The 27,937-nt window shown below is 49.0% G+C and overlaps 2 protein-coding genes across 5 annotated transcripts; one reads left to right on the top strand and one right to left on the bottom strand.

Annotated features, from left to right (window-relative positions):
- The first annotated feature begins 725 nt into the window (after positions 1-725).
- Positions 726-25,215, top strand: eprs1 (glutamyl-prolyl-tRNA synthetase 1). Of its 4 annotated transcripts, none has more exons than XM_064306353.1 (33): positions 726-967; positions 3,220-3,304; positions 3,868-3,967; positions 4,183-4,339; positions 4,548-4,693; positions 4,885-4,988; positions 5,375-5,501; positions 6,079-6,271; positions 7,201-7,372; positions 7,891-8,124; positions 8,334-8,418; positions 8,698-8,757; positions 12,694-12,804; positions 13,074-13,210; positions 13,632-13,839; positions 13,970-14,082; positions 14,208-14,331; positions 14,590-14,964; positions 15,127-15,381; positions 15,666-15,896; positions 16,212-16,489; positions 16,849-16,900; positions 17,071-17,280; positions 17,850-17,922; positions 18,601-18,680; positions 18,796-18,897; positions 19,231-19,386; positions 21,619-21,816; positions 22,168-22,341; positions 23,204-23,364; positions 23,719-23,797; positions 24,283-24,347; positions 24,605-25,215. In XM_064306353.1, exons 1-33 carry the CDS (start codon positions 925-927, stop codon positions 24,753-24,755), a joined length of 4,839 nt encoding a protein of 1,612 aa, XP_064162423.1. In that variant the 5' UTR covers positions 726-924; the 3' UTR covers positions 24,756-25,215. The 4 variants fall into 4 exon arrangements, with proteins under 4 accessions (XP_064162423.1, XP_064162593.1, XP_064162508.1 ...); XM_064306523.1 differs by having other exon boundaries at positions 14,208-14,325; XM_064306438.1 differs by having other exon boundaries at positions 4,888-4,988.
- LOC135238891 (ankyrin repeat domain-containing protein 9-like) lies at positions 25,081-27,473 on the bottom strand. Its single transcript, XM_064307082.1, has one exon. The coding sequence runs from the start codon at positions 26,957-26,959 to the stop codon at positions 26,087-26,089; it is 873 nt and encodes a 290-aa protein (XP_064163152.1). The 5' UTR covers positions 26,960-27,473; the 3' UTR covers positions 25,081-26,086.
- Between the last annotated feature and the right edge of the window lie 464 nt (positions 27,474-27,937).

Here is a 27,937-nt window from a genome sequence, read left to right on the forward strand (position 1 = left end):
AATGCTGCTTCCTGCGTAGCAAATGTCAAAGTCATCGATCATGAAGATGCGCTTATCAGTTAAAAAGTGCCACAGGTATTTTAATGAGTTCTAGATGGGTGTATTTCACCGTCATTCTATCACATGCCCATATTTTGGGCCATATTCTAATTTATTCATGCAACATTACCGTGGCCTGTAAATTTTCCGTATTTTGTGTAATGTGAAAAAAAATGGATAGGTACTTTATAAAGTTAGGTTTCGTTAACTCGTAGCAGAGAAACAACCCAATGAAACATCCTAACAATATTGTTTGAAAATGAGTACAGTTCGAACATAATATCGCAAAAAATATATTTGTTTTCAAAATTTGTTTGATCAAATGGGTTTAATCTTATTTTCGGTTTAGAACCCGCTCCTTCTACTTCCATTCAGTTTTTGCATACAGTTGTTCTTGTTGATTCTGTACACACAGCGCAACTTGTTTTCCAGTTATAAATAAGTTACACTACAATCTCAGAAATAAATGTGGAGATACATTTTTGTTATTTTGTTGGCTTGTAAATGTCAGATAACGAGATCTGATAAGACACGACCAAAAGTAAATGCTTTCAGATAATATTTTGTAGCTACTTATACAACTCAAATTATTCAGTACATCATAACATTACACGAAGCAAGAACAAAGCAAAGTTCAGAGCAGTTTCAGTAGGCTACGAAACACCATTGTTTCAGATGCAGGAACCTTTCTACGCGTTCCAGTGTGTTGAGGGAGGCGAATAGGGAGGAACGCGGAAGCGGTGCGGCGATTTGTCTGCGTGGCTCGTGTGTACAGAACTATAAGAACAGTTCTATAGTCGTGTGGCAGGACAGCAAGGGAAAGAGGCTGAAGAATTTTTTCATTTTTGTGCGAGCCACAGCGAACAGCATCGCAGGGGAAAAAGCATGGCTTTGAACCTTACCATTAACACCAGCAACCCGCCCTTGGGTAGGTCTGCACATCCACTCACGTTAGCATGCATGTTATACGTGTGTGCAACCGAATGGGTGCCTGGCTAGTAGGGAGCCTGCTAGTTGCTGTGTCTTGTGTGGTGTGGTTTCCTATGACTGTATTCTCGAGTTGATGGACTGGTTAAATTCGTTTTTTTGTCCTTTAGGCCAGATCCGTGTGTTAACGTGGCAATACATGTGCCGCATGAATTGGTATTGGTTAAGTAGTTGGTTATCTACAAGCGATAGATTCGGTCATAAAGGCTCGCTAGCCATATTTATTTTTGCCAACTGACGTTAGTAAGCATGGAAATTAAACAATTCGGCATTTTACATAGCTAAGTAACGTTGTAGAGACCGTAGTTTTGCTGTCACCCACTGGCCTTTTTTAGTTGACCATCCGCATAGATAACGTACATTAGACAAAGGGCTTTTTATTAGGTCATATTAGCTGTCTATTGAAAAGTAAGTCTTAAGTGTTTTTGAGTGTGTTTTGGAACCTTAAAACTGCGCCAACTAGTGTTGTAGACTGGAGTTGCTGGCTGATGCAAGCGAGTGGCAAATTAAAAGCATTTCTGGCCATTAGAGCCAAGTAGCGGTAGACTTTCAAGTTTGACAACCGCTGCTTTCGCCAGGTTGCGTTGATTTAAATAATGGACATGTTGCTTTCAGTTTCATATTTAGCTATCATACAACTATCCTCACGAGCGATGCCAGCCTTTAATTCGTGCATGGGTGTAGCATAACTAGCGTTAATTGGCTTACTACATCTATTATTATTATTATTATTATTATTATTATTATATTTTGAGTTGGCTAACTGAACTGTGCAAAGGATTAACTTTACTGCCCACGGTGTTTGTCTCTATTTCGGTATTAAACTACTCACTGACACGACTGCATTCTGGGTAGTGATTTAATTTGCTGATTTGGACGTCCTCGTTCCAACCCTGTAACAGATGACAAATGAGTTGAGCGATGTAAATCGGAAAATGATATCTGTGTGCGGGAAAGACAGTGATGGGCGGGGAAAAGCAATGGCGTAAAACTATGCTTGACAGTACATTCGTCTTTTCTTTTTGTTCTTTGACAGACACCTTTAACATTTTGGGATTTATTGTACCTCTGGGTTTGCTAAACCTCGTTTAATATTTATTTTTAAAATGGAAAGAAATAGTCCCCCACGTCCTAGTAGGTTGCAGTCCTTATGTACAGTACTTACATTTTTATTTGTATTTACCTCACACATTATGAATTGACAATATTGAATGATAATCACATTCAGTAATTTAATGCTTTTCAACCATTTTTGTAAAACAAATAAAATAATCACCTCTTGGAAAGGTTACCTATCTACAGCAGTTTTAACAACGTTTTATTGTTGTTTAAATGTAAACTTCTTTTATACATTTTTATTTTAATACTAAATTATAATAGGATGGCATAGGGTCAGTAATATAATTCACAGTGGCAGTGTCAGTGATGTGCACAACAAAACATGCAATTCTACTGTTCTTTATTTTTTTTGTCTTGTGTTGCTTGCCCTTGCCCTTCTGCCATTGTAATCATTGTGTATTTTGTGGGCAATTACTTCGGAAACAGTATTGTCAAAAAATTCAGTTGGGATTTGTCAAAGTTTTAACTGGATTCGTTTAGTTACTTTACTGTTGTGTCACTGTCAGTTATTTTTTTAAATACATTTTTTAACTGTGTGGTTGTCTTCACGTGTTGGCCCTTTTTTGTAAATAAGGGGGCCTGTTGAATAGAGATTATTTTACTGCTCAGCACTGGGGTTACACCTGTCTTGGATCTGTAGAACAAAAATAGCGCAGTAAGTGAATGCACATGTCTGAAATGGTTGCAGGCTTGTTTCAGTATAGCCCAGCTTTCTAGGCCTGTGTCAGGCCTGCTTCTGTTAGCTAATCTGCACTTTATACATGTCCGGTTACCGCAGTATTCTTCAGTGGGATAAACACTGGGGCCAGCCCTTGCATTCACGTTCCTTATTCTCCTATACCTGTCAAGATCCAGTTAATCCGGACAAACCCTGAATTTCAATGAGCTTTTATGGCTTACCAGTTTGGCTGGCTGCCTTTGATTGTGCAGCCGTTATGCATACATTCTTTCAGTTAAGCTACGGCGGAACTGTCACTTCATGTTATCAGGCATAGTAGTGCGTATTATAGCTGGCAAACCGAAGCAATGTGCTCTGGTACGTGTACTGACTGTAGGGCCTCTTTTTGCCTGTAGGGGCGCTGTTGGCCGCCGAGGCTGTAAAGAGCAGTGTGGCCGTGTCGGTGGAGGAAGGAAAAGACACCAAACTGCACATCTCTGAGTGAGTATAGGCCGGGCGTGTCAAACTCCAGTCCTGGAGGGCTGCAGTGTCTGCAGGTGTTTGTGGTATTTTTTTTTTTAATCGGTTGCCAATTAAATTCTTGAGAACAAGGTGTGTGCACTCTTTAGCCAATCAATGACTGAAATGAATCACTTGTACTGAAACGCAACAAAGATGGCAAATACTGTGGCCCTCCAGGACTGGAGTTTGTCCCCCCGGTATAGATCTTGAAAATGTGCATCCCCGACTCCCTGTATGCAATGCACAGATATTGTTAGCATGTTACGATTACCATGATGGACTGTGATTATACTGTGGCAGTCAAACATCTTAAATAGTGGCTTAGAACAGCTGTACATGAGGAGTAAGTGAGTCTGGCATTGGTTATGTATTGAGAGACAAGGATACTGAATTAGCACAAACACACACATGTAAATTTACATTTGTATTTAAATGTGTGTAAATGTAAATTTCAAAAGATCAACAGCCTCTTTATTAGTGCTAAACAGGGATGTGTTGCAATCCATTACCTCTCATAATCTGTGTGTATTGACCTCTCTCAGCTCGGTGCAGTTCAGCGATGTGAACGCCATCTCTCGCTACCTGGCACGTGTGGCTCCCAGTCTGGGCCTGTACGGCTCCAACCTGATGGAGCAGACTGAGGTGAGAGCGCCCCCGTGCTGTCCGGGGGACCTGGTCGCTGGAGAAAGTGTAGCTGGGTGGGAGTGTATAACCTTTTCCAAAATAGGGCGTGCGTGCGTCATGGACCTGGCTCACTCACTCACATTTAGCAGACTGAAGATTGTCCACAAGGGGGAGCTGTTGGCACTAATGGTGCTCGGCATCACACTGACACCATGTGTTCTTGTTCTTGTTAGGTGGACCACTGGCTGGAGTTCAGCGCTCGGCGCATCTGTGGTCAGTCCAGCCTGACTTCGGCCCTGGAGGATCTGGACAAGGCCCTGTCCCTGCGCACCTTCCTGGTGGGCCACAGCTTGACCCTGGCTGACCTTTGCGTGTGGGCAGTGCTTAAAGGTGCGAGTTGCAGATTGGGGTTGGGTAGAATGCACACACACACCTACAGTAATGGCAGGGAGGGTCCAGACATTTTTGGGAAGAGTTTGGTGTAGAATCCACAGTAAAACTCTCTCTTTCTGTCTTGCTTTCTCTCTCTTCTCCCTTTCTTCATCTCCACTTTGTCTCCATCGTTTCCTTGTTGGGTCTCGTCTTGTCTTGCTCGCAGGAAGTGCAGGATGGCAAACGATCTTGGCCAAGCCCGGACCCTTCTCCCACGTCCGCCGCTGGTACTCCTTCCTGTCCACCCAGAACCCCTTCACCGCTGTCGGCAACAAGTGGGCCAGCAGCAAGGTCGCCGCCGGCAACGGCACGGTGAGTGCGTCTGATTGGACCAGAGCCAGACCGTTAGCGCGTGTCTCTTGGGATCTAAGATGGGCTCGTGATGTTGAGGAATGCAGATGGACTCGGCCCTCGCTGCTGCAAAAGCCCGCCTCCAAACCTTTTCAAGTGTCCTCGTTATGTAATGTTTCTCACTTCCTGTCCTGTTCGCATGTCTCCACTAGCAGGCTGAAGTGAAGGAGAAGAAGCAGGATGTGGGCAAGTTTGTGGAGCTTCCAGGGGCTGAGATGGGGAAGGTGGTGGTCCGCTTCCCCCCTGAGGCCAGTGGGTAAGTTCTGCATCGTCTGACCGCCCATGTTTTGACTGGGGTGGAAAAAAGAACTTTATGCATATATTTATACTTTCAGTTGCTCAGATAAGTCCTATTTTCATTTTAATGTTTAGTTAAATTACTATGTTAGCCTGAATTGTTTCTGGTTTTTTTTTTAATCATACGCTGATTCATTGCAGGGGGATCTGTTCTGGAAAAGTGTGCGACTATAATCTTTCCCGTTTCCACAAGTTGCCTCTGCACACAAACAAGACAAATGGTCCCTTCATATGGAGTTGGTTTTGGGTGGTGGGTCTCTGATAGCTGTGGTCTTCACTCAGCTTCTCTCTCACTCTTTCTCTCGTTGTCTCTCCCCCTCTCCCTCCGTCCCTCCCCCTCTCCAGGTACCTGCACATTGGCCATGCCAAGGCTGCCCTGCTGAATCAGCACTACCAGCTCAACTTCAAGGGCAAGCTCATCATGCGCTTCGATGACACCAACCCCGAGAAGGAGAAGGAGGACTTCGAGAAGGTATCGGCTGCGCAGTCCTGTCCAGCTGCTGACCTGTCCCAATGCCTTATGAAAGACGATTAGCCGTACACTTCCTGCGGTTAACACCTGATCGTTTCATACACACATTCATAGGACATGGCTAAAAAAAACTCAGTAGCGGTACTTGATTATCTAGTCTAGCGCTGCCCAGCCCTGTACTAGGAGATCTGTTGTCCTGTAGGTCTTCCCTCCAACCCTAACAAAGTGCACCTCATTCAACGGCTAGAGATCTCATTGTGCTGCTAATTAGTAGAGTCAGATGTGCTAAATTAGGGTTGAAATGAACAGCAGAACAGGATGGTAGATCTCCAGAAACAGGGTTGGGCAACCCTGTTCTAGATGACAGTTGGGGGGGGGAGGGGTCATAAAGACATAGGGCCTGGCCTTTAGCCTGTGCAAAACTAATAACACAACCAATGATTGGTGCAAAACAAATACCATGACCAGTCATTGGTCATGTTACTGGTTTTGCTTGTCCTAAAGTTTCTGCATGTGCTAAATGTCTTGATAAATCAGGCCTATGAGCGCTTAAGTCTGTGTGTGTTTTTAATTTCAGGTAATCCTGGAGGACGTGGCCATGCTGCAGATTAAGCCGGACAGCTTCACCTACACCAGCGACCACTTTCCCCTGATCCTCCGCTTGGGCGAGCAGCTTCTGCAGGAGGGCAAGGCCTACATCGATGACACGCCCCCTGACCTCATGAAGCAGGAGAGGGAGCAGAGGGCTGAGTCTCGCCACCGCAACAACTGTGAGTGTAAACACCTGTGCACTCACAGAATGCTAACACAGCAACAACTGTGAGTGTAAATACCTGTGCACTCACGGTGCTAACACGCACAACTGGAGTTTACACTGTGCACTCACGAATCTACCGCACTGTGGTGAACTGTGCACTCACAGAATGCTAACACAGCAACAACTGTGAGTGTAAACACCTGTGCACTCACGGAATGCTAACACGGCAACAACTGTGAGTTTAAACACCTGTGCACTCACGGAATGCTAACACAGCAACAACTGTGAGTGTAAATGCCTGTGCACTCACAGAATGCTAACACAGCAACAACTGTGAGTGTAAACGCCTGTGCTTTACAGAATGGTAACACAGCAACAACTATGAGTGTACTGTAGATGTCTGTGCTCTCGCAGAATGGTAACATAGCAACAACCGTGAGCATTAACACCTGTGCACTCGCAGAATGCTAACACAGCAACAACTGTGGCTGTAAACACCTGCACTCACAGACGCACTGATACAGCGATGACTGATGGTATATGCCATGACCTCACTCACAGACCAACAAACACTGCGACTGATGCGAGTACACTTCCCCAGACCCACACATACTAAATACTAGCACAGTAAGCACTCTGAGGGTATATGCCTATGACTGACAAAGCATGAACGGACACAGTAAACCAGGTAAAACTGCTACACACAGATGTATGAACACATAACTGTGAGCACAGATGATCTCTCTCGCACACACACACACACTCTCACTCACACACATACACTCACATGGGCGCACACACATGGAAACTATGGCAACCATGGCAAATGCGCATGATCAGTGTACCGGCAGCACGTGCACTATAATCCGGACCCATGCTGGCACGGCGGTGGCACCGCGGGTTTTACAGAGGGGTTGACGGGTAGCTCGTGTGTCCCTGCAGCCGTGGAGAGGAACATGCAGATGTGGGAGGAGATGAAGGCGGGGACCACGTACGGCCAGACCTGCTGCATGAGGGCCAAGATCGACATGGCGTCCAACAACGGCTGCCTGCGCGACCCCACGCTGTTCCGCTGCAAGAACACGCCCCACCCGCGCACAGGCTCCACCTACAAGTGAGTGCGTGCGTGCGTGCGCGCGCGTGGCCAGCGTAGAGCTCTCAGCTTACGCGTACCATTAACCCAGCGTGGTACTGTCAGAACAAGGCCCCGGCCACCCGCATACACCGAGGGACAGAGTGTTGACATATGAGTGGACTCACAAGACCGTGCCGTCGTGAAGTGGACTGTGTCCCGCCTCGAATTGGTCTCTGCTTACGAACCCATTTCACGTTCGCACATTTCACATTCTAGAATAAATGCATAACGTGGTGTAATTGTAGAATTGCAGAGCGCTGCAGTTCTGTGACTGTGACTGTGACCGATCATTAGCCTCGCGCTGCTATTCCGCGTTTCCAGAATAATAATTCTAGAATGTAGTGTCATTCTAGAATTACTCAGCACTGCAGTTTCGTGACCCGGACCGGTCGTTGGTGTTGAAGTACTGAAGCTCGGCAGAACTTCTCCCCAGGGTGTGTGGGTTACCTCAGCGTTCTAAGCCCCTGGCTCTCTTGTCTCCCCCCCCCGCCCCACAGGGTGTACCCCACCTACGACTTTGCCTGCCCCATCGTGGACAGCCTGGAGGGCGTGACCCACGCCCTGCGCACGACGGAGTACCACGACCGCGACGAGCAGTTCTACTGGGTCATCGACGCCCTGCGCCTGCGCAAGCCCTACATCTGGGAGTACGCCCGCCTCAACCTCAACAACACGCTGCTCTCCAAGAGGAAGCTCACCTGGTTCGTGGACCAGGGCCTGGTGGACGGCTGGTGAGGCTCTCCCATTGGCTGCTTTTGGGTGATGAAGGCGATAGGCCGAAATGTTTGAATCTTTTTTTTTTTTTCTTGAATAAAAAATGTTGAGTGCAGGTCTTTCCTGAATGGCCTTTTGAGGGAGGACCATGTGCTATGGTGTCTTAGTAACTCTCTCTCTCTCTTTCTTTCCCTTTCCCTCTTTCTCTCACTCTTCCTCGCCTCAGGGATGACCCTCGTTTCCCCACGGTTCGAGGTGTTCTGCGTAGAGGAATGACGGTGGAGGGGCTCAAACAGTTCATTGCTGCTCAGGTAAGTGTTTGACTGACCCAGACTCTCAGTATTTGTACTGCTGCGTGGTTTCATGAAACCGTCAAAGGGGGAAGACTTTGAAATCTCTTAGAATGAGATACCTCATCAGGCATCGGATGGTTAGGGGCCCCAAGATTTTGATTGATGGAAAAGTCTGAGCAAGTGATCAACTGACCCACCATATTTCCACACCATTTGCAAAATCCCAGCCCAAGTCACCAACACCTCTTTCTCTCTCCCTCTCCCCCGTTTCTAACATCCTCTTATCTCTGTCCTCAGGGTGGATCCAGGTCTGTTGTCAACATGGAGTGGGACAAGATCTGGGCATTCAATAAGAAGGTACAGTCCCACCCCTACCCCCCCAAACCCCCACCCTAAAAACCCCTCTCCTGTCTCACTGATGCTGCCATGTCCACCAGGCCCGTAGACCTGCATGAGCCAGTGAAGCACCCCCCCCCCCCCCCACTCCAGCTGACCTGGGATCAGCTCAGCATCCCCTGGCCTCTGATTCCACAGTGGAATTTCATCTGGTTTACTGATGAGAGAAAATCCATTTGGGATATATGTGTGCGTTACATGCGTTGCCTGTGGAATTATTTAATGGGCACATGGGAGTATATGAACAAGTCCTGTAATATAGCCACCTCAATTTTTAGACTTTGTATTTTGTCACCCTGTCTGCATTTTTGTTGTACCTTTAGAAGCGAGCGAGCTTCGAGTTTAGTCTTCCACCAAATAGAAGCACTAGCACAGAATATGGGCGGCGTGCAATCCGCAGCTGTTGTGTTGTGTTGTTAAGAGCGTCTGAGTAAATGTCGGAGATAATTAAGACACTGATAGCGGTGATTACGGCACAAAGGAACGCTGGTCGCTGGTAATTGAGTATGACATTCCTGCTTAAGAGCTGTGCTGTGAAACATCGCACAAGATGGGGGATGTTGCTACAGGCGTTGAGCTAGAAAAACGGGATCAACTGTGACTTTTTAAATTTGGTTTTAATAATAGAGTAATTTCCACAGCTGGCATCTTACACGGAGATGTGGAATGGAACAAGAGCATTAAATTACATCCCCCCCCCCCCCAACCACCACCACCACCACCACCACACACACACACACACACACACACACACACACACACCTCGAAAAGTCTTTCATAATTGCCCTTGTGTAAACCCGGGATTTTACTACATGCATTATACAGTTCACTGCTCCTTAATTGAAAATACAAATGGAGAAAGTTTTTGTGTCTAGCGCACAGTGCGATTGTAATCGCTAATTCTGTTAGGAAGTAAGAGCCTTAATACTGTTGTTCAATCCGCTAATGTTGGGTAATATTTAAACAATGATCATTAATACGCTATTTACAATATGTATGTTTTACGTCGATAGGGATAACTACTCAGAGTGGGAAAATACATATTGCACACACTTCTGATGACAAAATGTCAATGCTGTGTGGATGCATTGTCTCAGTGTGTGTGTGTGTGTGTGCGTGCCTGTGCATGCATGCATTGGTGTGAGCATTTGGAGGGGGCTGTTCATGAAATCCAGCAGTGGGTTGAAAGAGGAGGCGGACTGAAGCAGTGAACCTGACTGTGTCCTCTGTGGGGTCGGTCTCAGTTAGCCTGTGCTGGTACCACACTGCTGAATAAGGCTTTCATCCGAACGCGCTTATGACATCACAGTGACCAGCTTTTTTGGTCATGGCTGCATGGCTTCTCCCCATTCGCGTCCATTCTGTGCGTTTCCTGCCCGTCCTTCTGCCTGCCTCTCCCTGAGCTCGCTCTTCCACAGCTGCTGTTCCTCTCCTCTGCCGCTGTTCCTCTCCTCTGCCGCTGTTCCTCTCCTCTGCCGCTGTTCCTCTCCTCAGCTGCTGTTCCTCTCCTCAGCTGCTGTTCCTCTCCTCAGCTGCTGTTCCTCTCCTCAGCCGCTGTTCCTCTCCTCAGCCGCTGTTCCTCTCCTCAGCCGCTGTTCCTCTCCTCAGCCGCTGTTCCTCCCCTCAGCCGCTGTTCCTCTCCTCAGCTGCTGTTCCCCTCCTCTGACGCTGTTCCCCTTCTCTGAGCAGCTTGTTCCTCTCGAGCCGGTTTCTCTCCCTGCCGCTGTCCTGCCAGGCTCCTCCTCGACGCTGATCCCTCGTTACGCAGCTTTCCATTGGCGGATTTCTTCACGCTGCTGTGACTGCCAGCTTGTCATTTCGAGAACCTTTGTTCTTCTTCTCTCATTGGTCCTTTTCCCTTCTTCATTGTTCCTCCCATTTTCTTCCCACCTTCATTCTCGCTATCATTTCGGCCAGTAAGCTGCCCCGCGCTAAGCATTAATTGAAATGTGCCTGCTTGGCTTCGGCCATTATGACATCATCAGAAGGCGCCGCTTTAGTGCAGGGCAGGGTTGTGAGGCAAGTGAGGGCGGAGAACAGAACTGTGGGGCAGAGACTGCGGTGCTGTGATGGGGGGGGCAGGGGGCGGAGGGGGGGCTATGTGATGTACTCATCCCGTCTGAACTGTCTTGACCTCTCGGTCTCAATCTCCTGTGTCTTAACATTGAACTGCATCTCACTCTTCTGTTTTCAAGCTGCCAATTAGCTGTAAAAAGGTACTCCTCTTCCTCCTCCTACTCATCCTCCTTTCTGTCTGTATTTCTCCTTCCATCATCTTCCCGTACCCAGAACCTGCAGGGATTGTTAAAAAAAAGGATATTAATAAGCCTCACAATTCCACCCTGGCCGTGCTAACGTGCTAATGCTAAAGCCTGCAGTCCTGCTAATGCAGTTGGTGTGGTTGTGCTGGATGTGTCTCTATGGCCTGCTCCTCCCTTAATGGTAGCTTTTTTAAAGGTGGTGATGATTTGGAGGATTTGCCTTTTTTTTCTTTCTTTCTTTCTTCTTTTTTTCTTCTTACAGCCTTTAAGGTGTGAGATCACAAACGTGACTAGAATGTTCTTAACTGAACATTCTAATGCTGATGTAACAACCTCTGCTGAAATGGAGTTCTAGAACACTGACTTAATATTTTGCAAAAACATTCCAAGATACCTACTCTTCCAAAGGTTAAGAATTGGTGAATTAACTTGACAAGCACTGAAAATCCTTTTAGTTGTACTTAACGAGCTACACAGTATAATTGATGACTGAATTAAAAGGACAAATAGTTCACTTCCTGGGTGGGTTTAGTGTGTGGTTTCTGTTGTCCCAGATGGCTTTTATGTGCAATAAAGAATATTTTAGGTGCAGAAGATGCTGACCAGCCAGCCTTTACAATGGCTGGTACTGGGTCAATTTGAAGTTTGTGGTCTAAGGAACAAAAAATGCACTTAAAGTAACTCCAACTCAGTAACTTTCATTTTACAGTGTTTTTGCACAATTAAAAATCTTAAATTTCAGATTTATGTTATTACTTTTCAAATTGCGTGTGCCATAGGAAATGGTTACAACTGGGGGGAAAAAAAATGAATTGCAATCTCCGGAGTCATAAAACCTGTTTATAAGGGGGAGGGGGCTTCAAGGGGGGGTACCTTTGAGGACCCCCCCAGGTCACAATAACTGATTTAAAAAAATAAGTAAGGTATCACTAAAACAGAAATTATATCAAAAATCCCCAGAAACGGAACTATCTCTGGAAGTGGCAGTTTTAAAAGGACGTGTTCGGTGGGGTTGTTGTGTTCTGGACAGTCACCGCTCGTGTGCCTTCTCTGCTCAGCCCTGTTCATTTGGCATACTCTGCGCACTCTTTCGTCTGCTCTATCTCCCTTTCTCTCATCATTCCCTTGCTTCTCCTCCGCTCCCTGCTTGTTGGGTTTATTGGCAGCTTTTTGTGAGCAGGGTTTCAGTTTCACTCTCCCTCGGTCTCTCCCTCTCCCCCTCCGTCTTTCTCTGTCTCTCTCTCGCACTCTCTCTCCCCCCTCACCCCCCCTCTCCTGCTATCTCTTTTATCTCTCCCTCCCTCCCTCTCTCTCTCTCCCTCTCCCTGACACTCAGAGCCAGCTCTTCACACTCATGTCTGCATACTGTACGTTAAGCTCAATTAAACACCAGCTCCCCTCACTTTAAGGTTTATATCAGCCTGGCGTGCAGAGCACTCCTCTGTTAAAGCAGTGAACTGCAGCCCTGCTCAAAATGGCCCCCTCTCTCTGTGTGCATCGTCTTAACCATCTCACATTCGTTCACGTATAAGGAGATCGGCTGTGGCTGCGCGTGCCACTCACTGCCTTTCTCCATCTCTCTCCTCTGCTCTTCATCCCTTCATCCCTCTATCCCTCCATCCCCCTGTCTCTCCAGGTGATTGACCCTGTGGCCCCACGGTTCACAGCCCTCCTAGGGTCCTACGTGGTCCCTGTGTCCATCCCTATGGCGTCGGAGGAGATGAAGGAGGTGGCCAAACATCCCAAGGTATTCTTTCATATTTAATGTGCTTTTTTTTTCTTTACCTTCAGCTTTATTTTGGTGGTTTGCTGCTCAGCTTGTGTATCAAAGGGGAAATGCGTTCCAAATATTTAAAATTATATGTATGCTACCTGGCTATTGGAGAGATGTGCGGCTGTGAGTCTATGTACAGTGTTGAGATGCGGTTCAGGTGCAAAGCTGTGGAGTTGATTGCGGAAGGGAGCCTCGGTTAAACGCGGACCGTGCGATGAGCTGTGGCGGTTTGGTGTGCGCAGAACGCTGAGGTGGGGGTGAAGGAGGTGTGGTACGGACCCAGGGTGCTCATCGACGGGGCGGACGCCGAGACCTTCGCCGAGGGAGAGACCGTCACCTTCATCAACTGGGGCAACATCATCATCACCAAAATCCACAGGTACCGTTACCCTCACAGACTGATGTACTCGTACTGCACCAGACCAGCATACTCAAACCCAGCTCTTCAGAGTATTTCTGAGCCTCCTCCCATCCTTGCCTCCCTACCACTGCTATATTTTAGCCAGGTTAATGTGCCGTTTTTATCATTTTCAGGACTTCGTTGTGGATATAATTTGTGTTCAGTTTTGTGTCTTGGTTAGCATAGTTGGTGTGTTAGTGATGACGACATATACACACACACACACACACACACGCACACAGTGGTCTGAGATTTCTGATGTTCCCCTGCATTGTAAATCACTGAAGAGCGTCCACTAACTGAATGTAATGCTGAGTAACGTAGACCTGCTGAGTCGGTTTTAGGACAAGAAGGCCAGCCGCTCCTTCCTGGCGTAACTCCTCCTTTTCCTGCCGAACAGAGACGGCAGTGGGGCGATTTCCTCTCTGGAGGGCCGTCTGAACCTGGAGAACACCGACTACAAGAAGACCACCAAGATCACCTGGCTGGCGGACACGCCCCGCGCCCCGACCACGCCCACCGTCTGCGTCACCTACCACCACCTCATCACCAAACCCGTGCTGGGCAAGGAGGACGACTTCAAGGACCACATCAACAGGAACAGCAAGGTGCGAACGGGAGGTGGAGGAGGAGAAGGAGAGGGTTGGTGAGGGAGGTGAAGATGGAGAAGGGGTCGGTTGGTGAGGGAGGTAGAGATGGATTTTATATATTTTTTTTAAACTCGTTCTTCTTTTTCAGGTGGAGGAGAAAATGCTGGGAGATCCTTGCCTGAGGGATTTGAAGAAGGGTGACATCATTCAGCTCCAGAGGCGGGGCTTCTACATCTGTGACCAGCCCTACGAGCCAATCAGGTATCTTCTCCAGCTGGTGTCTCTCCTGTGATTGGCCCTCACCATTCTAATGTGCGATTCCTCTTCCACACGCAGATGTCTGCTCTGAGACTCATGTCACTCACTCCTCCTCTCTGTGTGCTCAGTCCCCACAGCTGTAAGGAGAGCCCCTGTGTGCTGCTCTACATCCCAGACGGGCACACTAAAGACATGCCCACCGCCGGCTCCAAGGACAAGAGCAAGAGCCAGGCTTCCAGCAAGCCTGTGAGTGTGACTGACCGACTGACTGACTAACTCACTCACTCACTGACTGACTGAAGTAGTGTCTGACTGACTGACTGGCTGGCTGGCTGATGTTAGTATTGTAGAGACTGAAATGCTAACTGTACGGTAGTAGTTGAGATGCTGTGTGGTAGTGACCGATTCACTGACTGAGACCAACTAAATGCCCATTTAAGAAAGAAAACTGATTGTGAATTTAGCACACAATGAAAGCCAAACCAAACCCTCATTTCTTTCACCTCTCAGGTGAAAGCAGAGAAGGCCTCCCCAGCGACGGCCAAGCCCGTCTCCGCCCCCGCCCCCGCCCCCAGCGGCAGCGGCGACGCGGCGTCTGTGTTCTCGTCCGTGGCGGCTCAGGGGGAGACCGTCCGGCAGCTGAAGGTTGCCAAGGCGCCCAAGGAGGAGGTAGACCAAGCTGTGAAGCAGCTGCTGGCCCTGAAGGCACAGTTCAAGGAGCTGACCGGACAGGACTACAAACCGGGCATGGCCCCGCCCACCGCGGCCCCGGAAACCAAGGCAGCCGCCGCCCCCGAGCCCACAAGCCCCGCCTCCTGCCCGTTTGCTCGGGTGGCCCAGCAGGGAGACGTGGTGAGGAAGCTGAAAGAGGAGAAAGCCCCGAAGGTGAGGGCGGTCTGTGTGTGTGTGTGTGTGTGCGCGTGTGTGTGTGTCTGTGTGTGTGGGGAGGGAGGGAACCAGGCGTTGGTAAATGAGTGCTGTCACTGACAAGTGTAGAAAGTTTGTGTTTTGAGGCCTACAGCGTCTGCCTTTGTCTCTCCCCTGCAGGACCAGATAGACGCAGCAGTGAAGCAGCTGCTGGCTCTTAAAGCCGAGTTCAAGCAGCTCACCGGGCAAGAGTACAAGCCAGGGATGGCTCCGCCAAGCCCCGCCCCCGCCCAGCCCAGCCCCGCCCCTGTCAGCACTAGCCCCGCCCCCACAAAGATGACCACCACCACCACCTCCTCCTCCTCTGGCATTTACGAGCGCGTGGTACAGCAAGGAGAGCTGGTGAGGAAGCTCAAAACTGAGAAGGCCCCCAAGGTGAGTCTGGGAGCAGACTGTGTCAGTACGGGTCAGAAATCTCACGCTTCTGCTCCATGTTTAATAGAGCAGTGAGTTCTGTGATGAGACACTGAAGTAAAAAAAAGAAATTAATGAATTAAAGCAAAATATACACCTGTGGTGCAGTTGATGGGAACCAAATGATTTTTAGACTCAAGGGAATGAGCATGATTACATGATTAAATTATTTAAATATTAAAATATTTCCTCTTCTTTCTTCTTTGTCTCTGCTTCTCTAATTTTGTCCTCATTGTGTCCTTCAGGATCAAGTGGATGCTGCTGTTAAGCAGCTGTTGGCTCTCAAGGCAGAGTACAAACAGGAAACTGGGCAGGACTACAAACCGGGCGCCGCCCCTCCGGCAAGCCCCGCCCCCGCACAGGTTAAGCCCAGCCCTGCCCAATCTAGCTCCACCCCAGAGGTGAAGGACTTGTTTGCTCAGGTTGCCCAGCAGGGGGAGCTGGTGAGGAAGCTGAAATCAGAGAAAGCCTCCAAGGTGAGGGGGGAATTTGTATTTTCATTCTGTGTGTGTGTGCACGTATGTGGGAGGATTCTTGCCAGCCTGGAAACTAAAATAGACACTTGTAACAGCCAGTGATCAATTCAGAAAATTAATTTAAGTAAAATTAGTTAATTGGAAAAAACCCTCACTGAAAATGATGTGAACTTTTTAAATTCGTAAATTGAATTTCAGTTGATTTCCCAGATTATCTGAGCTGAAGTGGCGTTGAGCGCCAGTGCTTGTGTGTGTGTGTGTGTGTGTGTGTGTGTAAGAGTAAGAGTAAACCCGGATGGGCTCTGTTTCCCTCAGGACCAGGTGGACGCCGCAGTCAAGGCCCTGCTGGATCTGAAGACGCGGTATAAGACCCTGACGGGGGAGGAGTACCGGCCCGTGGGGGCCGCGGGGCCCACGGGGGCCGGCGGGGCCGAGGACAAGAGCCGAAAAGAGCGGGAGAACAAGTCTGAGAAACAGGGCGGGGCCGGGGGCGGCGGGGGCCGGAAGCAGGGCGGGGCGGACAAGCCCCCTCAGGGACAGGAGTCCGGCTCGGGAGGGGCCGGAGAGGGCCAGGGTCCCAAAAAACAGACACGGTGAGAAGTGGCGGAGGGACGGAGGGAGGAGAAACGAGAGGAGTGCGCTGTTTGTATTTCTCTCTCTCTCTCTCTCTCTGTTTGTGGTGAAGTAGGGACATGCCAACCCTCATTCTTCCCTTTATTTTCCTGCCCGCGGGGTCTGAAATGTGCTGTTTTATCACAGCGCTCTCTTAATCTTCCTAATCTTAGTTTGTTGATGTGAGGGATCAGCGGGAATTAATTTCTGATGTCCTGTAATGACTGGCATGTTTGCCTGCTGACTCACATTCAGTGATTGAGAAAATAATTTGAAAACAGAATGTTGGTTCTGAAATCTCTCTCTCTCTCTCTCTCTCTCTCTCTTTCTCTCTCTGCAGATTGGGACTGGAGGCTAAGAAGGAGGAGAACTTGGCTGAGTGGTACTCTCAGGTATGCAAAATGTGGTGTAGACCTATTTGCAAAAATTAATGTTTAAAATGAATGTTATTTAAACCTGTGTTGGTGATGGTTTAGGTAAGGGGGGAGGGGATTTTTCCACAGCCAGCATATGGGACTGTAGTCTGAATCACTCACCATTTCCCTGCCCCCCCCCCCCCCAGGTGATCACCAAGTCGGAGATGATCGAGTACTACGACGTGAGCGGGTGCTACGTGCTGCGTCCCTGGTCCTTCGCCATCTGGGAGACCATCAAGGAGTTCTTCGACCGGGAGATCAAGAAGCTGGGCGTGGAGAACTGCTACTTCCCCATGTTCGTGTCCCAGGCCGCGCTGGAGAAGGAGAAGACCCACATCGCAGACTTCGCCCCGGAGGTGAGGGGGACGGGGGCGGGGCCGGAGGACGGGGTCCGCTCCAGCAAACCTCCATGGTCCTAGAGTCAGACCTTCTCAGTGTGCGGGTCCAGGTCATGTGGGGGAATTCAGACGCAAGCTAGCCTGCGCTAGCCTAGCCTAGCATAGGAGCTCACTGCAGTGAGACTGGCCCTGAAATATGATTTGGTCGTGAAAACTTGCGCAGATTACCCAGATGTTTATTTCAAATTAAAAGCTCAATAATGTAATTAAGTAAGGTCACTGATAAGAAAACACCCTTAATGAGGAAACTAACAGAATAAATAAACATGAGCATTGTTGACTATATTAGGCCAAAAATGATGATAATTTACACTTGCGTAGGACACTAGAAGTTAGCATGTGTTTAGCAAGCTCATTTATTCAGCCCTGTTTGTTCGGTCTTCAGCTGTGACCTCCACGTACACACAGCACGGGGTGCATAGGATCCTCGCCTGTTTCAGATGACAGCCCCGGTGTGATTTCTGGTGTCTACAGGAGCCGTACAGCAGGGTTGTCACACTTGTTTTCGCTTGTGCCTCTCTCTCCAGGTGGCCTGGGTCACCCGATCGGGGAAGACTGAGCTGGCCGAACCCATCGCTGTCCGACCTACCAGCGAGACAGGTTGGCAGCACACCGCTCCGCAAAACCCTTCGCTTGTTTCTAGAGTAGGACATGCGGTGGCATGTTCTTAAAGGTGTAGCACGCCAAGTAACCCTTTGAAGAGTAGGTTTTTTGGAATGTTTTTTTTTAAATTCTAGGTCAGTGTTCTAGAACTCTGTTGCAGTTTTCAGTTACCAGTAGTGATTGTTACATGAGCATTAGAATGTTCAGTTGAGAACATTCTAATCACGTATTTGTGATGTCACACCTGAAAGGGTTAAAGCAGCCTAATGAAAGCACTGGGAGAGCAGCCCTTCAGATCTGCAGAGGGGAGTCGGTGAATCCATTTATCCTCCAGTAATCGGAGTCCGTATTCATAACCACTGTGAGGTTATGAACAGATTAGTTGCTAGGGAACCCCAGATATTGTGCCAGTGAGTAATGTTTTGAATTGTGAGGCGTGCCGTCCTGACATTGAAGAACTTGACCCGGTGTCTAACGAACGAGATGAAAGCAGAGATACGGCTACAGACGAATACCCGCAAAGGCTATTGAGCAATGAACATGGACCCACCGGCAGGGGCCAGTTGTGATGTGCTGAGGGGTGGAAGTGTCTCTGTAGGACTGCCTGCTGGCACTCTGTGGTACATACAGCCTGTTAGATGATCCCTCTCTCTCTCTCTCTCTGTCTCTCTGCAGCCATGTACCCAGCCTACGCCAAGTGGGTTCAGTCACACAGAGATCTGCCCATCAAACTCAACCAGTGGTGCAACGTTGTGGTCAGTTTCAGCTCATTGTTTCATATAATAACTGCAGTCATCTGGTGAATCTGAAATCATGTTTAACTCTGTTCTTCCTCCGTTTTACCCATCATGCTCTCTGCCCCTGACTTAGAGGTGGGAGTTCAAGCACCCACAGCCGTTCCTGAGGACTCGAGAGTTCCTGTGGCAGGAGGGCCACACAGCCTTCGCCACCAAGGAGGAGGCCGCCGAGGAGGTGAGCTCCTCGACGCACGCGTTCGTTCAGGAACCTTCTCATCACACGCGTTCATTCTGGAACTTTTTTACCGTACACCTTTGTTCTGGAACTTTCTCTTTTGCACGCCTTTGTTCTGGAACCTTCTCATCGCACACATTTGTTCTGGAACCTTCTCTTTGCACACGTTTGTTCTGGAACCTTCTCCAGCTGCAGGGCATGGAGGCGCAGGTTATTTCTGCCAAGCAATCACCTTCCTCTTCCCAGACTTGCTTTGCCTGAAGTGTGACGTTGTTTAGACTCAGCCATCAGGGGACATGACCGTATGTCCGCCGTTGCTCTGGGTGTCCCCAGGTGCTGCAGATCCTGGACCTGTACGCGCGGGTCTACGAGGAGCTGATGGCCATCCCCGTGGTGAAGGGGCGGAAGACGGAGAAGGAGAAGTTTGCGGGAGGGGACTACACCACCACTGTGGAGGCCTTCATCTCAGCCAGCGGAAGAGCCATTCAGGTAAGAGCACTCCTGGAGAGCTTCCGGTCCCACCAAACTCAGTCAGGCATTCCAGAGAGCTAAAGAGGTGCGCGAGCAGGGCAAAGAGACGGGTAATTACTCACAAGAGAAAACTCAGTCGAAAAGATGCCCTGCAGACAAAGCAGCAAAATTTTTTATCTTGCAAGCAATTACTCTGTTCATGTTAGCCCTTCAAGATGTCAAATGACGACAAATATGTGATTGGAATGTTCTTAACTGAACATTCTAACGCTGATGATCTAAACCACCGCTGGTGACTGGAACTGGGGTTCTAGAACGCTGACTTTGACTTAGAATAGTTGAAATCGGCGTGGCGGCTGACGCAACGCCAGAATGTGCACATGCAAAAGTTCATTCAAAACACGACCTGCGTCAGGGTCCCGGAGCAGAGCGTAGCTTGCAGCAAGCGTGCGGGTGTGTGTGGATGCACTATAGCTGCACTGCACTCACAGAAACAGTTGGCCCTTCCCCAGCCGGCCTGTCAATCTTAATTAGACATCGACGTGAACATTCCAAGGTAGAGTAGGCCTCGAGTGGCAGCTTACCGTAATTAACTCCCGTGACACACAATAACGGGCACGTTTCGCGTCGCCATTGTTTCGCTACGCAATGTCGTCTGCAGCGTTATTCTCTCTCCGGCGCGGGGAGTACAGTAGTGACGGCGTGACAGACACGGGGCTGAACCGCAGAGCGCAGTGCTACGTGCTTAGGCCTCGCCAGTGGAAATGTGCATTTAATGCTCTGCGTGTCAGTTTACCTTCGGAGCAGCTTAGAGGAGGCTGACGTTGGCCCCTGTCACAGCCCGTTCCGTTAGTCTGCCCTCCTGCTCGTTTATGGGATTTCTGTTGAGAGGTTCTGTACTGCATTTACAGTCCTCTCACAGCGACTCGGTCAGGACCACGCCCTCTTACACACACACACACACACACCCTGTAACTGAGTGCGCTCCACTGAGGACAGTAATTCCTGTTTGTTTGACTGATCCACCCATTGTGGTAATGTGGTAGCATTCCCGGTCTTTGTTGTAAGAGGCGTTACACGCGCATGTTGTTGCACCGAGAGGAATGTTGCTACGGAAGAGCCGGGCGGTACCGTAAACGGGCATCGGAATCCACAGCGGACGCCAGAGAGCGAACGTGGCACAAACCGTTTTTTGGCGTACGTGCCGCTCCGACCGGTCCTCCGGTGCAACGTGCCGACATTTAAACGAAACCGAAACGGACCTATCAGGACAACCGAAGCTTGAGTCACGCCATACCCACAGTGTCCTCTAACGTGATCCGTATTATCTGTATTATCTGCATGCGTGAAATGATTATTTTTCCTCATTCTTTGTAATCGAGCTGCTGAAGATGAGCCCAAACGGGGACTGGGTTGACTGTCGATATCCGTAATGGGGGGTGGGGGTTAGGGGGGATTTAAAGGTCTGTGAAAACTTGCATGAATGGTAAATGGACTGCATTTATATAGCGCTTTTATCCAAAGCGCTTTTGATGCCTCTCATTCGCCAGAGCAGTTAGGGGTTAGGTGTCTTGCTCAAGGACACTTCGACACGCCCAGGGCGGGGTTTGAACCGGCAACCCTCCGACTGCCAGACAACCGCTCTTACCTCCTGAGCTATGTCATAAAAGTAGGGATTTTCGTTTTAGCAGATAAAACCGTTGCGCCATTAGGGCGTTGGCAAATACTGAAAAATATACCGCCGGTCCACGTTCACAAGGATCACTGCAGTGCGACTAAACCTCAGAATACTCCAGAACCGCTGGCACAAAGTCAAATTAAAGGCAGACTAATGGGATGAGTGCCGTTCTGTTTTTTTGTGTGCCAAATAACAGCTCACGGGCCCGGTCCTGGGCAGAAATGCCAAAATACAATCCCTGTCCCGTGCCCAGCGGTCAGTGTGGGTGGGAGGTGATCGTGCAAACAATTGAGTTATGCATTTCTTTTTTTAACTTGCATATTTAATGTTGTGGTGATGACAAGTGGTTGTTATGGAAACTGAAAGGGTGAACCACTCCTCCATCTTGAGAGAAAGTTCTTTCCTGCTAAACCGGTGAGATGGGTATTTTATCTGAGGTGTACGTGTGTGTGTGTGTGTGTGTGTGTGTGCGCGTGTGCGCGCATGTGTGTGTTTTTTGGGAATCGGGCCCGTTTTGGTTTCCAGAGGCCTTCATGCCTAACCCCCCCCCCCCTCCCCTTTTGGTCTCTCAGGGCGCCACCTCCCACCACCTGGGGCAGAACTTCTCCCGCATGTTCGAGATCATGTTCGAGGACCCCAAGAAGCCCGGCGAGAAGCAGCTGGCCTTCCAGAACTCCTGGGGCCTCACCACCCGCACCATCGGCGTCCTCACCATGGTGCACGGAGACAACCAGGGCCTGGTGCTGCCGCCCAGGGTGGCCTGCCTGCAGGTGGGGGGCTTGCATGGGCTGGGGGGGGGGCGGTTACTGTGGGGAGGTGGAGGGCTTAGTGTGGGGGGAAATGGAGGGGTTAGTGTAAAACCTCAAATTAATTAAGAAATGAAAATGAACAAATCACATTCAAAAAAGCCGTAAAAAAAAAACAAAACATTAAAATGCATGTCACTTAATTAAAAGCCCAAAAGAACATTTAGGCATACTGTTGACGAGTGATTTCGACGTCAGTCTGTACGTTGGTGGTTTTTCCTGGGGACGGCTGCTTTGGAGGTGGTGGTGGGTGGGGGGGGGGGGGTGTTCGAGCCGTCCCCTCACGCTGCCCCGCCCCTCTCTCGTGCGGCCCAGGTGGTGGTCATCCCCTGTGGGATCACCGCCTCCCTGTCCGAGGCTGACAGGGACGCCCTGCTGGCCCAGTGCTCCAAGTACATCTCTGCGCTCCAGAAGATCGGGCTGAGGGTCAAGGCCGACCTGAGGGACAACTACTCCCCCGGCTGGAAGTTCAACCACTGGGAGCTGAAGGTACTGAGAGAAACGTGTGTGAGTGTGTGAGTGTGTGAGTGTGCGTGTGTGAGTGTGTGAGTGTGTGTGTGTGTGTGTGTGAGTGTGTGAGTGTGTGAGTGTGTGAGTGCGTGAGTGCGTGAGTGCGTGAGTGCGTGAGTGCGTGAGTGCGTGAGTGCGTGAGTGCGTGAGTGCGTGAGTGCGTGAGTGCGTGAGGGGTGCGTGTGGCTGTGTGTGCGTGTGTGTGCGTGTGTGAGTGCGTGAGTGTGTATGTGAGTGCGTGGGTGTGTGTGTGCGTGAGTGTGTGCGTGAGTGTGTGTAAATCCAGTAAATCAAACCCCAGCGGGGATTCCAGAGGGAGGACACATTTTAAAATGTCTATGCAAAATTGGATTCATTGTACAAACTGTTTTGTTCTGGTTTTTCATTCCTCTCTCTTTGTGATTTCACTGTGTGCTGAACATAGACAGTCTATCACATAATGAGGGGGGTGGGGGTGGTGGTGTGGGAGCAGAAGTATACACTGTGTACTTGTACTTGTGTACTTGTGTAGCTGGCATGTTGCCAGGCTGCCAGTCTCTTTAGGAAACTAACATTAACATTTAAGAGAGAGAGAGATAATCCGGTCGGTCTCTTAAGTGAGGGTTCACTGTAATTTAACGGTACACAATACAGACACACGTTTGGCATCGTGAGATGAGATGTGACACAACGACATTCTGTCTCGTGCCTGGAATCCCATTTGTACAGCTGCGTGTTTGCAGAAGCAGTTCAGACTGAGTACCGGGATCCGCAGTGGAGTCCCGGCTGCCCGTCGCGGTGCCCGTGGCTTTTCCCAGGTTCCGAGGCCTGTTCTCTCACCGATGTAAACTACACTTCCCAGGGGGTGCCGGTGCGCCTGGAGGTGGGGCCCAAAGACCTGAAGCAGGGCCAGTGTGTGGCGGTGAGGAGAGACACGGGCGTGAAGACCACCCTGCCCGAGGCCGACGCCCCCGGCAGGCTGGCGCTGCTGCTGGAGGAAATCCAGGCCAACCTCTTCCAGAGGTAGGGCCCTCTTTCTGTCTCTCCTCCTCTCTCTGTTTCTCACTTTCTCTCCTCCTCCCTCGGTTTCTCACTCCGTCTCTTGGTTTCTCTGTCTCTTTCGGTTTCTCTCTCTCTCGATCTCTCTCTCTTTCAGTCTCTGTTTCTGTCTCCCCAGTAGGCGGGCACGCACACACACACACACACACACACACACGCGCACACACACTCACACGCTCTCTCTCTTACACACACACACACACACAGTCTCACAGCAGCTGTGGTCATTGAGCGCTCTGGGTCACGTTTGTGGTGACTGCCCTGTCGTGACGTGCATTGACCAGACCACCCCTCCGCTCCTGTGTCTGTGCGTTGCAGGGCGTCAGATGATCTGAAGAAGCACTTGGTGGCGGCTGACAGCATAGAGGAGTTCCAGAAGCAGCTGGACCAGGGCAGGGTGAGTCAGCGAGGAACAGGGACCGGCCGGGAGGGGAGCAGTAAAAGTACGGAGATCAGAGGAGGGAATGTGTTCCCACATAGACACTGGAAAAGCAAGGTCAAAACGTTGCCCATTAGTGCCCAAATCCCAAATCCTCCCCTCTACCAGTTTTAGGGCCTGACTTGCTAAGACCTTTAGCATGCACAAAACCTTTTAGCCCATGTAGAACTAGTAACACAACCAGTGAGTGGTGCAAACCAAATACCATGAATCATTTGATATGTTACTGGTTTTGCTCATGGTAATCATTTTAGTTTCTTAGCTGGAGACATTATTTCAGTGGAGACTCCCTCATCTGATACTCTTGTAGTCCTATTGCTGTGACGCTTGAAGGATTGTGGACCTTCTCTTGTGGGGGTTGCCAACTCTAGTCCCGGTCATGCTTGACTGTATAATGTGGAGACACAGCAATGGCCTAATTGCCTACCTTTGATCTGCTGCAGATTGTCCAGATCCCCTTCTGTGGCGTCATCGAATGCGAGGACTGGATTAAGAAGATCACTGCCAAGTAAGCCCCTCCCCCTCTGTGCCCAACGTGGATTTGTTGGGTCAGCGATGTCAGACTCAACGCTGTTTGTGTCGTGCTTGTGCTACACTTTTGCTGTTAATGAATGGGAAACTGTCAAGTGGTCAGAATTGCTTGGTTAAGAAGTGGTGTGTGCCTGTGTCCACTAGTGTCTGCCTGCCTGCCTGCCTGCCTGCCTGCCTGCCTGCCTGCGCACCATCCTAATTCTTCCCCCACCCCCTTCCTTGCTCCCTCTCTAGGGATCAGGACCTGGAGCCGGGCGCCCCCTCCATGGGGGCGAAGAGCCTGTGCATCCCCTTCGAACCCCTGAAGACCCTGGCGGCTGGCCAGATGTGTGTGTGCGGGAAGCAGCCCGCGCAGTTCTACACCATGTTTGGGCGCAGCTACTAAATCGTCCCGCTACGCGCCCTCCTCTCAGTGTGCACTTAAGTTCTCCACCCTCCTGTCCGACCCCAGGAGAGGCGCGGACGTTCCTGTTACATCCGTTGTGACCTGTTTCCTCCCGTATTTAAAAACTCCGTGTAATTCTGTCCTTGGTCTGTGAGTGTCCCCCCCCACCCCCCACCCTGTCACACTCAGGACTGTACAGCTGGAGCTTTGGAAAAGCACCTAAAGCCAAGGGGGAGGGAGCCATCAGAAAAAATAAGCTTGGGGGATACGGGGTTAGTTCTGATGCCTGCAATTCAGTAGCTGCAAGGCCCTCCGTTTCCATGTTATAGGTGTATTGTCACAAGAATGACACCAAACTGACATTCGGTAAACTGCTCCCTACTCTGTAATTAAGCTGCAATTTTAAGAAACATTTTTAGGGTTGTGAAAGTCACCTGTAATAAAGAATGGATTCTCAATACTTTAAGTTGTCCACTGAAATACAAAACCTGCTTTTTGTGCTGTAACGGATGTATCCGTGGTTATCGACCCTAGGGATTTGCATTAAAACCCGCTTTTCTTGCCTCTCTGTACTTTCAGTAGAAAACGGTACATTCTGGTGTTGCATTAGCATGTGGTGCAGACAGCTTTCCAATTGGTTTGACTTGTTACCGCGAGTACTGTCTGTTGGCACCGCCGAAGGGACAACTAAAACAAGTCGCGCGAACACAAATCCCGCACGAGGGCGAGCGCACGCGAACGAGGATAAAGCAGGGGAGCCTACAGATCTGTGTATCCAACGGCCGTCCCGTTTCCAAATCAACATAATGTACTGCGAAAAGTAATTCAAGAAAGCAGGGACGGGTTAATTTGAGTCAGCAGCTGCTTTATGAATGAATGTGCCAGGTCTTTACATAGCGTACTTACTGTTACGTAGTCCATCCCCTGACACTCGTGCGAAAATATGTAAAACTGCAAATAACACCAACATTTTCTTGGTATATTATTTGTATTAATGCCATTCACCCCCTTGAGCAAATGTGTTTATTTATGGTATCTTCAGCTGTGTATGTTTTTTTTAAATGAACACACGATATTGTCCCGCTAAGTTTTCATTTTTTTATAACATTCATAAATTACTAGTCAATACCAAACAAATACTTAAATCTCAGAGTAATCTTAAAACACGACACACTTCCCTCGTTTCCCTCCTAACTTGCTGTGCCCGTAACACATTCATTCTAAACAAGTTCCATTTAAACTGCAGTTATCACTTGTTTTTAACCGTATATCAACAACATGCTTTCTTCATACAATTACTGTTTACATTTGTAATGCTGTCTTAGATTTCCTCAACATATTGTTGATTTAAACGTGCATGTGGTAAACACTTTTTTTGCGCTGTGCGAGGTGGGCACACTGAGCGACTTCAGTGACGTCGGAATGGGAAGCTGGTGCAGGCTCTCCAGAAACTTCTCCGAGGGTAGGAGACGAAGCACTTTTTGCATAGTGATAAGTAACAGTGGGGCTGGGGTCCTTCCAACGAGGTAGCGAAGTGTGTCCTCTCCAACGACCTGTGTCCAGTACTCACGGTCTTCTTCGAGGGAGCCCTTCATTTTAAATCTTAACTCGGGAATGAACATAAGCAAGCTATCTAAGCATCGCCTCTTCTTTCCCATGTTGACTTTGGTTTCCCGAAGCTGCGACAGAATCACGTCCAGGGGTGTCATTCCATTTTGGTCCTCGGCTTGCGGTGGCACGCCGTTACCCAGTAACAGAATAATAGCGTCTAAGTGTAGAAGTTCGCACGCCAGGTGCAGAGGAGTCTTGCCGTCTTCTAAGTTGAACCTTCCTCCTAAATTCGCTCGGAGACTGGGCACCTGATGCGTCATCTGCAGCATGAATTTCAGAATTTCCCTCCTGTTGTAACGGACAGCCATGATGAAGTGTGGAACCGAATCCTCGATGTGGCAAAAGTATTGACTTGGTACTGCCAGTGCGCTCTCCGAGTAGTGACTCAGCAGGTATTGTGCGTAGGCTTGGTGGTCGTGCACGATGGCGTAAATCATGGCTTCCGAGGGAGTAAAAGTTCTCCGTCTCTGTGTGTCCCAGTAAAACGTCTCCATTGTCCTCATGTCCTCTAGTTCCCATACAGGCTGGAGATCCCGTATGGCTTGGTAGTAAACATAGGGAAGACATCTGTGCTGCTTGGATTTGATGTCCATTGAGTGGCTTGTCAACTTGCTCGTAGGCTACAACTCGTTAGCATTTATAATGCAAACAGCGGGAGATCTTGATCCATGTTGCTTACTCACTGAGTGGATGAAGAAACCTCGGTTTTATACATAACCGAACAATAGCCAGTTGATCGCTTTAGGTTTCGTTTCCTTTGCTGTGACTTTTTTTTCCTAAGAAAATGACGTCCGCATTAAGTTGCCTGCTGTTTGGAATGTGTCCACCTGTATCAAGCGTCGCGTGCATTCTCTGATCCCTGCACACTGAACAGTGACGACAGGCGTATCGGCTGTAAGTCAGGACATTTACATGGTAACAAGTCCGTATTTCATTGTTGCTATTGCGTCATGGTCGAATTACTAAGTTTTTAAAATCAGTCACAGAACGATATTTTTGTCCAGCCGTGACAACGATGTTAGCAAATGCACGCCATATTGTTTTCTTACTTTATATGCAACGTAAATGTAACTTTTCTGTCGCTCTGAATCTCGTACCTGTGCTGCCTTAGGTATAAACACTGAAAGGAAGAGAGTAGAGAGAGCATAAAACCAATAATTTTAAATAATTTATTAAACTCGTTTAATAATGAACTGAAGCAGGACGCGGCAGGAGTGACCATATCTTAATTCTGCAAGTAGCTACAATGTATTCGGATATATAGGTATGCTACACATTAAATTACGACAACAAAAAAGCATGATTAGGGTTTCTAGGGAATGGTCCGAAAAAGAGAATATATCCAGTGAGCGGCAGTTCTCTGGGCGAAAATGCCTTGTTGATGGCAGAGGTCAGAGGAGAATGGCCAGACTGGTTCTAGCTGATAGGAAGGCAACAGTAACTCAAATAACCACTCGTTACAACCGAGGTACGCAGAAGAGCATCTCTGCACCACGTCAAACCTTGAAGCAGATGGGCTACAGCAGCAGAAGACCACACCGGGTGCCACTACTGTCACCTAATGAAATAGA

This window comes from Anguilla rostrata, chromosome 1, assembly GCF_018555375.3.
Source record: "Anguilla rostrata isolate EN2019 chromosome 1, ASM1855537v3, whole genome shotgun sequence".
Taxonomy (NCBI): Eukaryota; Metazoa; Chordata; class Actinopteri; order Anguilliformes; family Anguillidae; genus Anguilla; species Anguilla rostrata.